This window comes from Mobula birostris, chromosome 7 (assembly GCF_030028105.1).
Source record: "Mobula birostris isolate sMobBir1 chromosome 7, sMobBir1.hap1, whole genome shotgun sequence".
In the NCBI taxonomy this organism is placed as follows: domain Eukaryota; kingdom Metazoa; phylum Chordata; class Chondrichthyes; order Myliobatiformes; family Myliobatidae; genus Mobula; species Mobula birostris.
In genome coordinates this window covers 38,066,058-38,081,661 of record NC_092376.1, presented here as the reverse complement: position 1 = coordinate 38,081,661, position 15,604 = coordinate 38,066,058, and the positions used below count along the sequence as shown (strand labels likewise).

The 15,604-nt window shown below is 40.7% G+C and overlaps 1 protein-coding gene and 1 pseudogene across 11 annotated transcripts in view; one reads left to right on the top strand and one right to left on the bottom strand.

The window, feature by feature from the left end:
• pds5b (PDS5 cohesin associated factor B) overlaps positions 1–15,604 on the top strand; it is a 263,499-nt gene that overhangs the window by 166,326 nt on the left and 81,569 nt on the right. For all 11 annotated transcript variants that reach the window (XM_072262926.1, XM_072262916.1, XM_072262922.1 and 8 more), the window contains 3 exons: positions 123–262; positions 355–470; positions 8,894–8,999. In XM_072262926.1, coding sequence (XP_072119027.1) covers positions 123–262; positions 355–470; positions 8,894–8,999 — 362 coding nt within the window. The remainder of the gene's footprint in view (positions 1–122; positions 263–354; positions 471–8,893; positions 9,000–15,604) is intronic.
• On the bottom strand, positions 2,225–6,663 carry LOC140200622 (serine/threonine-protein kinase Nek2 pseudogene; annotated as a pseudogene).

Here is a 15,604-nt window from a genome sequence, read left to right as displayed (position 1 = left end):
TAAATTGCATACTGTTAATTGGATGTAATGAATATAATGAGAAACTGTAAGATACAACACCAAGGATGAACAGTACAATTATTGCAGTAGCAAATGTGATTAAAATACTATTTTGTTGTCAGAAAACTTGCCTGATCCAGGAAAAGCCCAAGACTTCATGAAGAAATTTGATCAATTTTTGGAAGAGGATGAACGAATTAGATCCCAACTGGATGTGCTTGTTAGTCCAAACTGTACCTGCAAGCAAGCAGAAGGATGTGTGGTAATTGCAAAATCATGCTATATTAAAATTCATTGACAGTACATGAAAATGCAATCATATTGTTTAATATATTTTTTTGACTTCTTGTACAGCGTGAAATTACCCGAAAATTAAGTAACCCTAAACAACCTACAAACCCCTTTTTGGAAATGGTGAAGTTTCTCCTAGAGAGGATAGCACCTGTCCATATAGACACTGAATCCATTAGGTAAGAATTTTACAAAAGTAATAGCGAAAAGTCTGATTATTTTGACATTGTGATTCTTAAACACATATTGTGTGTTAAATGGAATCCAGGATTTATTTTTATTATTTGAGCTGTGATACAAGTTTTAACTTTGGAACCAATTTTTCATAATATGATAAACTTACTAAATGTTGAGCATGAAATAGCCAAATAATGTAGAAACATTTAAATGCCTTCTGTATATGTTTGAAAAAGAAGGGGTTAGTGGAATCTGATAGACCATAAGTATCTGAAGAAGCTATTAAAGGGGCTTGTGTAGTGCCAAATATTTTATTTCCTGTCAAACATGCCAGTTAAGTGAGGAGTTAAGGTCTGAGATTTTAAAAACTTAGAAGTTCACAGATTGAATTCTGTACCATTGATGTTGACACTTCTTAATTTCTAGTTATCCATGTCAGACCAAAACATAACTGCTTTAAGTTATACATCTGACTAATAAGATACAGCATTGAAGGAAGACATTTCGCCTTTAGTGACTAGACAAGCTTTTTACTTAAACTATCCAATTTATTACATTTTTCTGTACAGCTCTGTAGATAGTTTAGCTTCCACTTCAATTTCCTTTGCTGTTGTAGAATTATTTAAAATATCTCAAATTACAACTTGATACATTAATTATTTTGCTGTAACTTTAGGTAACTGATCTTACTGCCGCTAGAAACAATCTTTCCTTGTGACTTATTCTTGTCAAAATTCTTCATAATTTTGAATTCTTCTACCAGATATACTCCCAGCCACATCTGCTCTGTGGAGAACAACTCAAGTTGCTTCATAAATATGAAGATTAATTGTGAGGAGGGTAGTCTTCTACTGCAGTATGATATTATTGAGTTGGTAAAATGGGCAGAGAAATGACAGATTTTAATGCTGAAAATTTTTGGGAAGCTTGGATGTCCATAGTGAACTATGGAATACTAGAATATACAAAGGAACAGAGAAATCTCGGCGGCACAGATAGATCAGATGACTAAGGAAACATATGAAATAGTTGACATCATTAGCTGTGGCATAAACAAGGAGGCTATGATATTAGTACACAATAGTTAGGCCACAAGTGGAGAACTATGTGCAGTTCTGATTGCCACCTTATGAGTAGCATGTAGTGCACTGGAGAAGGTGCGGAGGTGCACCATGATTTTGACTCAAGTTAAGCAGTTAAGCTCAGAGGTGACACTCAGTTGGCTGGGTTTGATTTCCCTGGAGTAAGTGCAGTTGAGAAGTGTCCTGAGTAGTGTGGGTAGAGTAGATAGTAAACATTTTTTTCCCCACTAAGATGTCTATTACCAGGAAGTATCAGTTTAAAGTATGGGGTAAACAATTTGGTGAGGTATTTGACAAATGTTTTTTTTTTGTCTGGGGTTGGTTGAAATCTGGAATGCATTGCCTGAGGGGGTGGTGGAAGAAGGTAGTCTCATAACATTTAAGAAGTATTTAGATGAATGGCTGAAACACCATGGCATAGAAGGCCATGGGCTAACTGCTGCGAATTAGGATTAATAGAGATAGGTATCTGGTGATCAACATCGGCAAAGTGGACCTGTTTTCATGCTGTATAATTTAATAAACAATAGTCTCATAATACAGACTTTCTATATTTATAAATGCAATTTAACAAAATTCATAAACATTCAGTTGATCTTAACTCTATTGTTAATTTCCATGCACATGTGATAACAGATTTTCAAAAGTTAAAAATTGAGTTTAAGTTTTGCATTTCAGAACGAAGTCCCATAGAAAAGAAGTCCTAGATGCGCTAGTTTTGGCACTTTGGCAGAAATAGCCTAGTACCAAGAATTGAAATGAGTGCTTTAGCCAATTGATTTCATTGTCGTAGAAAGGCTTGTCTTAATTGCTTTCTAATTCTGGTTTAAGATGACGCTACTGACAATGTGCGAGAGCTTACTTGTGGTTCAAAATCAAAGGAATTCAATTAAAAACATTGTTAATAACACTTCTTTGAAAAGTAAATTGTGATAAACTATCACCACAACAATGAAGAGGCAAATGAGGGCAAAGCAAACTCGAGAGATATGCCTGCATGTGCGCTCCAAAATCAACACACTTTGAGTTGAAGTGGACAACTCGGAGGGCAGAAGACAGGACAGAGGAGTTTCAATTCCCAGCCAACTAACTTGGGCGTGAGGGTGGATCACTCTATGTACCAGGCTGATTTGGAGAGGTTGAGAACAGCTTCTTTGGCAGCGAAATCCAGCTCCGAAGCAAATTGTTGGGGGGTGCGTTCTAGGCTCAGAGATGCGCCATGGTGAGGTCTGGGTCCTAATGCAAGGTACAGTAGGCTGTTTGGACAATCTAAACATGGGTCCAGGTAGATGGGAAAGGCAGGGTGTTGTGAGTAGGGTGAGATTGGATCACTCTAAGCACTGAACCGCTTTGGAGAGGTGGAAAACGGCTTCTCCTGCAGTGAAATCTAGGCCCAGAATGATTCGTTACAGTGAGGCCTGGTTCCTAGTGCGAGGTTCGGACGATATAAACATTGGTCCAGATAACCTGGGGTTCCTCCCTCCACTACGCTAATTGCATGCATTTCTGGGAAAAAATGAGGAAGATGCAGGACATATGTATTCCAAAAGTGAAGAAATACTAAAAATGGTAAAATAAGTACAACCATGGCTGACAAGGAAAGTCAAAGTTATTGTAAAAGCCAAAGGAAGGGCATACAACAAAGCAAAAATTAGTGGGAAGATAGAGAATTGGGAAATTTTTAAAAACCTACAGAGAGCAACTAAAAAATCATTAGAAGAGAAAAGATGAAATATGAAAGCAAGCTAGCAAATAATATCAAAGTGGATAGTAAAAGGTTTTCCAAGTATGTTAGAAATAAAAGAAAAATGAGAGTGGATATAAAACCACTGGAAAATGAGGCAGGAATAATAGTAACGGGGGACAAGGAGATGGCTGATGAACTAAATGAGTATTTTGCATCAGTCTTCACTGTGGAAGACACTAGCAGTGTGCCTGATGTTGTAGTGTGTGAAGGAAGAGAAGTGGGTGCAGTTACTATTACAAGAGAAGTGGCGCTCAAAAAGCGGAAAGACCTAAATGTACATAAGTCACCCTGACCAGATGAGCTGCATCCTAGGGTTCCGAAAGAGGTAGTGTTAGAGATGGTGGTGGCATTAGAAATGATCTTTCAAAAATCATTGGACTTGCCATGATGCTAGAGGATGGGAAAATTGCAAATGTCACTCCACTCGTTAAGAAAGGAGGAAGGTGTTGCTTGAAAAAGGTGTAGTTCTTTAGTAACCTGTCTGTTCTAGAAAACTTTTCTTCTACCAGTCTATCGGATGCAAAGCTCTCGTTCATGTTATTCAAGAAGCACTTCTCTTTCTTTCAAAGCCTTATCCCTAGTGTGAAGCTAATCCTCTTTGAGTTTCAACTCAGCCATCAGTGGGTTACTATCCTGGAAATTATCATTCTCCAGAGATTTACTACTACTTCTTTCAGCTGAAACTTTGCGCTGCTCTTTAGCCACCAAGTTTGCAATCAAGAAATGCTGCATTAGTTCCTCAACAGAAGGTCTCAAATAATCTTTAAGATATAGCATTCTGCCAAGGAGATCATTGAGTTCATCTGAATAGCAGAAAGGGATTCTTCTAAACTTGCCTTCCCTTATTTTCTCTGCTACTTCCTTCTGATTAAATGCAGTGAAAGGTGGGGTAAGCGCACAAAGTTCATACAGCAAACATCCCAAAGACCATATGTCAGATTTCTCATTGTAGAACGTATGATTAAATTGTTCTGGAGGCATATAATAAGGAGTGCCAACAAATGTTCTGGCAAAGCTGGTGTCATGCTGCAAAATCCTTGCCAAACCAAAATCACCCAGCTTGACATTGTGATGTACATCATGAAAGACATTAGCAGGTTTGAGATCTCGATGTAGCACCGTGTGACCAGAGTGTCTATGACATTCTTGCAAAGCCAGAGCTATCTGCTACACAATTATTCTTCACATTTTTGGATTTTGTTTTTGAACCTCTTGCAGCACAAACCACACTGAAGTGCTCATCACATTACATCTTTTTAAACCTTTGCACTAGCAGTACTGTTACATTTAATGTGATCAAATAAGTTGTAAAATATTTTCAGAAATTTTTGTTTAGAGTAAAGAGTTGTTTCAACTTTGTATATCTTTTAAGGAATTATTTTACCATTTTTATGTATAAACTATTTGGTGATCAAAAAAAAAAGAATGAAAGAAAGAAAGGAGGAAGGTGGCAGAAAGGAAATTATAGACCAGGTAGCCTGACCTCAGTGGTTGGGAAGATGTTAAGAGTCAACTGTTAAGGATGAGGTGACAAAGGACAAGATAGTACAAAGTCAGCATGGTTTCCTTCAGGGAAAATCCTGCCTGACGAACCTGATGAAATTCTAGGATAGATAAAGGGGTTGCAGTGGATGTTGTATATTTGGACTTTCAGAAGGCCTTTGACAAGGTGCCACACATGAGGCTGCTTATCAAATTAAGAGCCTGTGGTATTACAGGAAAGTTACTAACATGGTTAGGGCATTGGTTGATTGGAAGCAGGCAATGAGTGGGTATAAAAGGATCCTTTTCTGGTTGGCTGCCAGTGACTAGTGGTGTTCCACAGGGGTCAGTGTTGGGACTACTTTTTATGCTGTATATAAATGATTTAGATGATGAAATAGATGGCTTTGTTGCCAATTTTGCAGATGATATGAAGATTGGTGGTGGGGCAGGTAATGTTGAGGAAATGGGTAGGATGCAGAAGAACTTAGACAGATTAGGAGAATGATCAAGAAAGTGGCAAATGAAATACAGTGTTGGAAAATGCATGGTCACACACTTCAGTAGTAGAAATAAATGTGTGGACTATTTTCTAAACGGAGAAAATCCAAAAATCTGAGATGCAAAGGGACTTGAGAGTCCTTTTGCAGAACATCCTCAAGGTTAATTTGCAGGTTGAGTCGGTGGTGAGGAAGACAAATGCAATGTTGGCATTCATTTCAAGAGGTCTAGAATACAAGAGTAGGGATGTGATGCTGAGGCTTTATAAGGCACTGGTGAGACCACACCTTGAGTATTGTGTACAGTTTTGGGCTCCTCATCTTAGAAGAGATGTGCTGGCATTGGAGAGAGTCCAGAGGAGGTTCGCAAGGATGATTCCAGGAATGAAAGGGTTATCATACGCTTGATGCCTCTAGGTCTGTAGGTGCTGGAATTTAGAAGGATGAGAGGGGGATCTCATTGAATCTTTTCAAATGTTGAAAGGCCTAGACAGAGTAGATGTGGAAAGGATGTTTCCCATGATGGGAGAGTCTAGGACAAGAGGGCATAGCCTCAGCATAGAGAGGCGTCCATTCAAAACAGATGCGGAGAAATTTCTTTAGCCAGATGGTGGTGAATTTGTGGAATTTGTTGCCATGTGCAGCTGTGAAGGCCAGGTTGTTGAGTGTACTTAAGGCAGAGATTGATAGGTTCATGTTTAGATATGGCTGAGGAGAAAAAAAAATGGTCAGCCATGATTGAATAATGGAACAGACTTGATGGGCCATATGGCCTAATTCTGCTCTTATGTCTTATAGTCTTATGGAGGTGTTGAATACAAGAACAGGGTGGTAAACCAATTTTAGTACCATCTGCAGATATCTTATTGAAGACAGAAAGTGCAGGAAACACTCAGCAGCTACATCTGTGGCATAGGCATAGTTAATGTTTTGGTTCAAAGACTTTTCATCAGAAGTGCGTCCATTTGAGTCTGATAACAATAGAACAGAAGCTGCTCTTGAGCTTGGTGGTACATGCTTTCCGGCTTTTGTATATTTGACCTAATGGCAGAGGGAATATCTGGGGTGGCTGTTTTACTGAGGCAGCAAGAAGTATAAAGGGGGCCAATAGAAGGGAGACTGTCCACATCTCTGCAGATTTCTGCAGTCAGGTGCAGAGCAGTGGCCATACCAAGCCGTTATGCATCCAGACAGAATGTTTTCTAAGGTGCATTGATAAAAATCGGTAAGAGTCGATAGGGATATGCCATATTTCTTTGGTGAGACATCAACGTTGTTTATTCCAGGATAGGCTGTTGGTGTTCATATCTAGAAGGCAGAAATGGGTTTATGGCAGTAGTTACTTGCGTTTGCTTAGCGGCGAAGAATTCCTGTTTGAAGCCATTTTACAGTGTGCTCTTTGGGTGGTGGAGTTATTCCTATTTCTCTTGTGATCTCTCTTGTTCAAACTCTGCTGCAACTTATTTTTAAGATCTTTGGCTTGAGATTCCTGTAATATTTCATTTCATCCTAGTCTGCTGCTGCTTATTTTGCCTCATTTGGAACTATACAATCTCTTTTTGGAGATGCCATAATTTCTTTCCACACGTCATTCATTGTTTCATGGGTTACAGTGCCCCAAGAGGCGCTGATTTAAGCTGTGATTATCTTGACACTGTCCCTCCTCCCCATTTCTAGAACGATTGTTTGTGACTACATTTCAGCTTTGAAATAACATCTTCATTATGGCCTGCAGAAAGTAAGTCTTGAACATATCAATATAACACCCTGGTCTAATCACTGTAATAATGAAGTCATGTTGGGGAGCATGCATGCTGCCTCATCATTGTCAGCCATGTCATCAAAAGTAAATGGATCCAGAGGCACAAATGTTGTCCAGAGTTATCCTTTGCAGTAATATTGTTTGGTGTGTGGGGAGAGAAACTAATATCATCTTGGAAGGGCAGCACACCATCCCTGCGGAGCCCCCTTGTTTCTCTAAATGGTAGAATATGAGAGGCTTAAGTTAACAGGCACTCTCAATATTATCTCCAAGGGGAGGAGTAAGATGATCTTTGGCTGCATTGAAGCCCGAAGCAGTTTTCTCCATATGAAATGAACAGTCTTTAAGGTATCCTCTTCCAAAAGAGCCCTATCTCATCACTGTTAAACACTTGTTTGGGAGTGAATCTTCCCTCTGATTCATTTCAGCTCCTTGGGGTAATTTTCTGCTGTCAACAGTGGCTATACTTCATTAGGAGTTTGAAGAGATTTGGTATGTCAACAAATACATTCAAAAACTTCATAGGTGTACCGTGGAGAGCATTCTGACAGTCTGGTATGGGGTGGGAGGGTGGGTGGAAGGGGCTACTGCACAGGACTGAAAGGAGCTGCAGAGGGTTATAAATTTAGTGGGTTCCATCTTGGGTACTAGCCTACAAAGTAGCCAGGACATCTTCAAGGAGCGGTGCCTCAGAAAGGCAGCGTCCATTATTAAGGACCTCCAACACCCAGGGCATGCCCTTTTCTCACTGTTATCATCAGGTAGGAGGTACCCAAGCCTGAAGGCACACACTCAATGATTTAGGAACAGCTTCTTCCCCTCTGCCATCCAATTCCTAAATGGGCATTGAACCCGTGAACACTACCTCACTTTTAAAATATATTATTTATGTTTTTTGCACGATTTTTAATCTATTCAGCATACGTATACTGTAATTGATTTATTTATTATTATTTTTTTTCTATATTATGTATTGCATTGAACTGCTGCTGCTAAGTTAACAGATTTCACGACACTGATTCTGATTCACAGTATTTGCACTTCAAGATTTCAAACGAAACAGGATTGTAATTGAACATGTTGGTACTTTCAAAACTCCATCAATTTCTTCATCATTTTAAAAATACTTGCTCTTAATCCTTCTTTTTCCTGGATCTTTATCGAGTTTAAATCTACTAACCACAAGTTTAAATCTGCTCCCTTTTGGAGACTAGGATTTTTTTCCATTATTGCTGAGTTTTTTGTACTGTATAATTTAACGAATAACCAGTCTCCACCATGAGTTCATATCTTTTTCACTTTTTATTATATTGATATTTATAACAATATGTATAGCTTACCGTGATTCCAAGAGGGTTGCAATGTTTTAAGCTGCTGGAATAGTTGAAGCGTTCTTGTAGCCACAGTCACGAGCAGAACACAGTGATATGAGAGGAAGTGCCAGATGCACTCCCATACAGTCAATGGCATTATAGAGAAGAGTCTGAATTCAAATTGGGAATTATTGTAGATGTTTAGCTGGCAATAATATTCTCCTCCTACTTCCACATGCGCAAATACATTGTATACTATAGGTAGTTTCCACAATGCAACTACAAACCTTTTGGTTGCAGCTGAAGTCAGGAAAACTGCTTAAATTTATACTATGAAGGCAACTGCAGCCTCTTCTGCTATTGTGCAACTTTCTATATGATGCTTAATGACTGTAAATATGGCATTATAGAAGAACCTATTGTACACTGAAGTTTGCAGTGTGAGAACTTAATTTGTGGTCTCAATCTTTTTTTTAAGTAGTCACTAAATTATTTGTTGCAGTGTTTTTATAAAATGGTTCATATCTTGTTTTTAACAGTGCATTAATCAAACAAATTAATAAATCCATTGATGGTACAGCTGATGATGAAGAAGAGGGTGTGCCAACCGATGAAGCAATTCGAGCAGGCCTTGAATTGCTTAAGGTAAATGTCTGTAGTGCCAGAACTTAGTTATTCATAATTTGATACAATATTGTCAATAATATTTATTTTTGAATTATTTTAGTGCTTCCTTTTAACTGTTTCTATATTAAAAAGAGTCCTTCAAGGTCTGACTCCATTAGTCTGGGAACATCATCATTAAGTAATTTAGTGGGATGTGACATTGTGCCACAGAATATTATTTTCTATATTACTCTTTGAAAGTTCATAACTGGTTGTAAAGTGGTCCTTGATGCTCAGAGATTGTGATAGAAATTATATAAATGCAGTGCTGTACAAGTTATATGTGGATTAATATGGGAGGGAACATACCGGGGTGATTATAAGAAGTTTTATCTCATTGGCAAAGGAGTCATTTTAATTCTAATATTTGATCTTGGTGCACTTGTGTGCATCAACACCTGTGTTTAGGAAAGCTATCACTTTGAAATATATCAGCTTTTACTGTAATCACTTGCATCAGAATGCACTAAAAATTCTTCTTGTCAATATTCAGCAGGACCAGAGTATCATTCTGCAGTTTGATTTCCACACCTTTTCTGTTTGTTGTCTGTCTCTTAAGAAAAAAATTAAGAACAATTGTTGGAAGACCACTTTTTTTTTGTCCACTTTTTTACTGAAATAAAGCAGCCTGATTGCATTGAAGTTGTCTGAAAAGTTCATATCTGAAGCTCAGATATTTTCAGAGAAAGATTTGTTTTAAAATATAATAGAAAGCAATGATTTTTAAGATTATAGGGATAGTGTTCTAAAGGTCTTTAGGTGTGCATATCTGACTAATTCTTCTGAGCGTCTTTGATTGTAAAGGATACCTTAATTTAACTGCCTGAATATAAGACTTTGATGGATTTATAATACATTTTTATTCATTGTTGTTTCATCCTGATTAAAAATGGGCTGAGAAAATGTTAACACAGGTTTTAATGAGGAGTATCGTAAAGCACCATAACAGTGGATTCCCAGAAGAATGAGAGAGATTTTCAGCTTCCTGCCTAGACATCAATCTGGCAATAATAAGAATAAATGAAATTTGGAAGTTATGTCAGAAACAGAATCAGATTTATTATCACTGACATATGATGTGAAATTTGTTTTGTAACAGCAGCACAGTGCAAACAGAGACATAAAACTCTCAAATACAAAAATAAATAAATGGTGCAAAAAATAAACAATAATTAAGTTGGGTTCATGGACCATTCAGAAATCTGATGGCGCATGGGAAGATGTTCCTCAATCATTAGGTACTTCAGGCTGCTGTACCTCCTCCCTGAGAGTAGTAATAAAAAGAAGGTATATCCCAGATAGTGAGTGTCCTTCGTGATAGAGTGTCCTTTGTGAGGCAGTGTTTCTTGAAGATGTCCTCGATGGTGGGAGGATTATACTCATGATGAAACTGAGTCTATTCAATCATTCTGAAACATGACGAAAGGAGCAAAAAACAAGCAGCTCGTAGGATGGAGGAAGAGGCAGAACGAGCCTCTTGTTGGATTTGGAGTAGGCGAGAGGAGGGAAGCTGGAAGCCAGGAGCAGATGGGCAGTGATTTGGTCACCACTGCCGGCCCACCAACTGGAGAGTGTCGTGGTTAAGGGTCAAAACACTTGGTGAATGTTGAGAACCACCTGATGACATCTGCTCCTGGCTGAAGGCTACGGTTACCTTATAAGGCAACTGGAGAATGCACCCTAACAGGTGTATGTAACAAGCAATTTGTAAAATTTTGATCAATTTAAGTAAAGGGATGTAAATTTCAAAATCACAGTAATTGCAAATGCAGTAAAATTACGATGATCTAGCACCCGTGGCATTTTTTTTGGTGCTGGACCAACAAATTTTTCAGACAATTGGATATTATTTCAATTACACTTGTATGGCAGGTAGATGGGAATCTGGGGAAAGACTAAGAGGAAAGCACTGCAGAGACAAAAGCAGATGTTAGAAAAGAGAAAAGTCAGAGTGGAGTACAGTAAAGTCAAATGCAAAGGACACAAAGGTCATTAAATTCTAAAAAGACAATGAGTTTAAGAACACTTTATCTAAATGCCCATTGTACTTGAAGAAAAGTTGGTGATCCTGCGCCACAAAACGGTACAAAAGGGTATGATTCAGTGGCCTTTACAGAAACGTGATTAAGGGTGAGGATATTTGGGAATTAAATGTCCAAGGGTTTCAGCTAATACAGAAGGATTGGCAGGAAGGTATGGGAAGTGCGGTAGCGTTCTTAATTAAGGCTGAGATCAGGTTGAGAGATAGAGAAGCAGAATGTTGAGTTTATCTGGGTAGAAATTAGGAATAGGAAAGGGAAAAAAACAGTGGGAGGTTTCTATGAGCTATTGAATAATAACATTACAGTGATACGGGCAATAAATTGGAAAATATCTGATGCACATAAGAATGGAATGGCAGTTATGGACTTGAACTTGCACATAGACTGGGCGAATCAAGTTAATTGAGGCAGTCTTGAGGAGGACATGCCTGTTATAGCTTACTTGAACAGCATGTCAGTAAACTTATAAGGGAAAATGCCATCTTTGATCAAGTCCTGTGTAATGGCACAGGTAAAAATAACAATCTTGTAGTTGGGGATCCTGTTGGAAAGAGTGATCACAGTATGATTGAATTTCTTATATAAATGGAGGGTGCAAAAATTTGATCTAAAACCAGTGCATTATGCTTAAACAAGGGAGACTACAATGGGATGAGGGAGGAGCTGGCTAGCATAGACTGGGAACACAGGCTATATGGTAGAACAGTTGTGGAACAGTGGAAAACCTTCAAAGAGATTTTTCAAGGTGCCTAACAAAAGTATATCCAGTTAAAAGCAAGGACAGGAAGGATGTGGAGAATCAACCTTGGATAACTAAGGAAATAAAGAAGGGCATCAAACTAAAAGCTCATGCATATAAAGTTCCCAAGAGTAGTGGGAAAGCTTGAAATGGCAACAAAGTACCACTAAGTAGGCAATAAGGAAAGCAAAAATAGATTATGAAAGTAAAGTAGCACAAGACATAAAACATAATAAAAGTTTTTATAACTATATAAAGCAAAAACGTGGCTAGGGAAAAAAAAATGCAGGTCTCCTAGAAGACAAGAAGTGGGAATTAATATTGGGCATTATATCTAGTGACTATTTTGTGTTGGCCATCATGGTGAACGACACATCCAACATGCCAGAGAGACATGTTATGGGTGCATTGGGAGGGGAAGACTTCAGTACAATCACTGTCATTGAAAAGGTGGTGATGCTAGGTAGCAAACTACTGGCCTAAAGGTAGGCAAGTGCCCAGGAGGAGTGTTAGTAAGTGTATAGCACAACAAACTAACTTAAGCCTAAATTATTATCATAAAATGAAAGCACTAATAAACTACATAAAATACAACAGGTCACAAATATTTCCACAAAGGTTTCAGGGTTCATGATTCCTAGTCACCAGTTGATCATTGCTGTTGTCAGGGGGGAAACCCCAAACTCTGACTCATTCATGAAGGTCCCCTGGGTCCTAAGCAGTGATCGCTATTTCCAGGTCTTGGTTGAAGTCCAACGAAACTGGGAAAGGCAGCCCAATATATTCACAAGCCTCACAATGCAGAGCAACCAGGAAACAGACAAACTCTTGTTCTTTTGTCTCAACACAGCCTGTTTTTATTTCAAACATATCCTGAGTCCATTAACACAGTCCTCATAAATCAATTAGACATTGTAATGGAATTTAAGAGTGGAGAGTTTATGCTGAAACTGTGCAGGGTACTGCTGAGGCTGAACCTGGAGTACTGTGTATTCTGACTTCCTTACTTGAGGAAAGATGTACTGGTTTTGGAGGCAGTGCAGAGGAGGTTCACCAGGGGGTTAGCCTATGGAGAGAGATTGTGTCACCTGGGCCAGAAAACAACCTGTGACCAATCCACACTTGCTAGATCCTTTCTGATACCATCAAGATTGGCCTTTCTCCAATTTAGAATCACAACCTGCAGGCAAGACCTCTCTTTGCATATTTACTTTGAGACTAATGGCATTGTGATCACTAGATACAAACATCTGCCCTGCCTCATTCCCTAATAGCAGATCAAGTATAGTACCCTCTGTTGTTGGGACTTCTATGTGCCGATAAGGAAACTTTCCAGAGCACATTTGACAGACTCTATTCCATCTAGTCCTTTTACAGTATGGGAGCCCCAGTCAATATATGGGAAGTTAAAATCACCTACTAAAACGACCTCATGTTTCTCGCAACAGTCTGCGATTTCTCTCCAAATTTATTCCTCCAAATCCCTCGGCCCTGTTGGGTGGTCTGTACTATAGCCCCATTAATATCACACACACAAAATTCTGGTGAACGCAGCAGGCCAGGCAGCATCTATAGGAAGAGGTACAGTCAACGTTTCAGGCCGAGACCCTTCGTCAGGACTAACTGAAAGAAGAGATAGTAAGAGATTTGAGAGCGGGAGGGGGAGGGGAAAATCTGAAATGATAGGAGAAGACAGGAGGGGGAGGGATGAAGCTAAGAGCTGGAAAGTTGATTGGCAAAAGGGATATGTGGCTGGAGAAGGGAGAGGATCATAGGACGGGAGACCAAGGGAGAAAGAAAGGGGGAGGGGAGCCCAGAGGATGGACAAAGAGTTATAGTGAGAGGGACAAAGGGCGAAAAGAGAGAGAGAGAGAGAATAAATAAATAAATAAGGGATGGGGTAGGAAGGGGAGGTGGGGCATTAACGGAAGTTAGAGAAGTCAATGTTCATGCTATCAGGTTTTCAGCAAAACGGTCTCCCAGCCTGCGTCAGTTCTCGCCAATATATAGAAGGCCGCATCGGGAGCACCGGACGCAGTATATCACCCCAGCCGACTCACAGGTGAAGTGTCGCCTCACCTGGAAGGACTGTCTGGGGCCCTGAATGGTGGTGAGGGGAGGAAGTGTAAGTGCATGTGTAGCACTTGTTCCGCTTACAAGGATAAGTGCTGGGAGGGAGATCGGTGGGAAGGGATGGTGGGGGGATGCAGGCTGGGAGACAGTTTCGCTGAACACCTACGCTCTGTCCGCCAGAGAAAGCAGGATCTCCCAGTGGCCACACATTTTAATTCCATGTCCCATTCCCATTGTAATATGTCTATCCACAGCCTCCTGTACTGTCAAGATGAAGCCACACTCAGGTTGGAGGAGCACCACTTTATATTCCGTGTGGGTAGCCTCCAACCTGATGGCATGAACATTGACTTCTCTAACTTCCGTTAATGCCCCACCTCCCCTTCATACCCCATCTCTTATTTATTTATTTATTCTCTCCCTCTCTCCCTCTCTCCCCCTCTCCCCCTCTCCCCCTCTCCCCCCTCCCCCTCTCCCCCTCTCCCCCTCTCCCCCTCTCCCCCTCTCCCCCTCTGTCCCTCTCCCCCTCTGTCCCTCTGTCCCTCTGTCCCTCTGTCCCTCTGTCCCTCTGTCCCTCTGTCCCTCTCCCCCTCTGTCCCTCTCCCCCTCTCTGTCCCTCTCTCCCTCTCTCTCCCTCTCTGTCCCTCTCTGTCCCTCTCACTATAACTCCTTGCCCATCCTCTGGGCTCCCCTCCCCCTTTCTTTCTCCTTAGGCCTCCTTTCCCATGATCCTCTCCCTTCTCCAGCCTCATATCTAATCAACTTTCCAGCTCTTGGCTCCATCCCTCCCCCTCCTGTCTTCTCCTATCATTTCGGATCTCCCCCTCCCACTTTCAAAACTCTTACTATCTCTTCTTTCAGTTAGCCCTGGTGAAGGGTCTCGGCCCGAAACGTCGACTGTACCTCTTCCTATAGATGCTGCCTGGCCTGCTGCGTTCACCAGCATTTTTTGTGTGTTGCTTGAATTTCTAGCATCTGCGTATTTCCTCGTGTTTGCGTTTTCAAATTCACTACTGCGAAGCCTCTTCCAGTGATGCCTACACTGAAGAAGTTTAAATCTTCTCTTCGATGGGGGTTTAGTGAAACCCTCTCTCACTGCTCCCCATCTATAATTTCTTCAGCCCTTCAACTTTTCGACCACGTTTTGACTCGGACTCACTACTGCAGCTATATATCCTTCCTTGGAACATGTCTCTGCCGCCAACTTACTCCTGTTGGCTTTAGGATTCGTTTTCGAGCCTCTCAGTTTGGACCTTCTGAGGATCCCAGGTACTCACATTTTATTGACTCTGCCTCCCGTCGCTTCTCCCGTCAAGCTCTGAAGGCGACTCTCTCTGCCATGAGAAGGTACTTGGCATCCCTGTCCCAGACCCTTCCCCACCTCCGGGACACTTTCTTCGCTGTTTGTAATGGACCTGCCTGTTATTTCATCCTCCGTTGGATCCATGCCTGCAATTGCCGTTTCTTTGGCTTTGTCATGTTGGGCAAGGATCGCAAGATCTATCATCAGCAGACCCCAGAGCCTGCTGGCTCCAACGCTAACAGGCATGAACTTCAGATTGCAGCCTTTGCCATTGATCTCGCCGGCTCCAGCACCCCAGGGCATATTCAAAACCCGGAATCCAGCAACGACCATGGGCACCTTCAAAGCGATTGCGCAACCAACTACAACTCCAGCCTTGAACTCCAGGCCGGGTCTTCACATGCTGCTATTGTGACTCCCGTCTCCC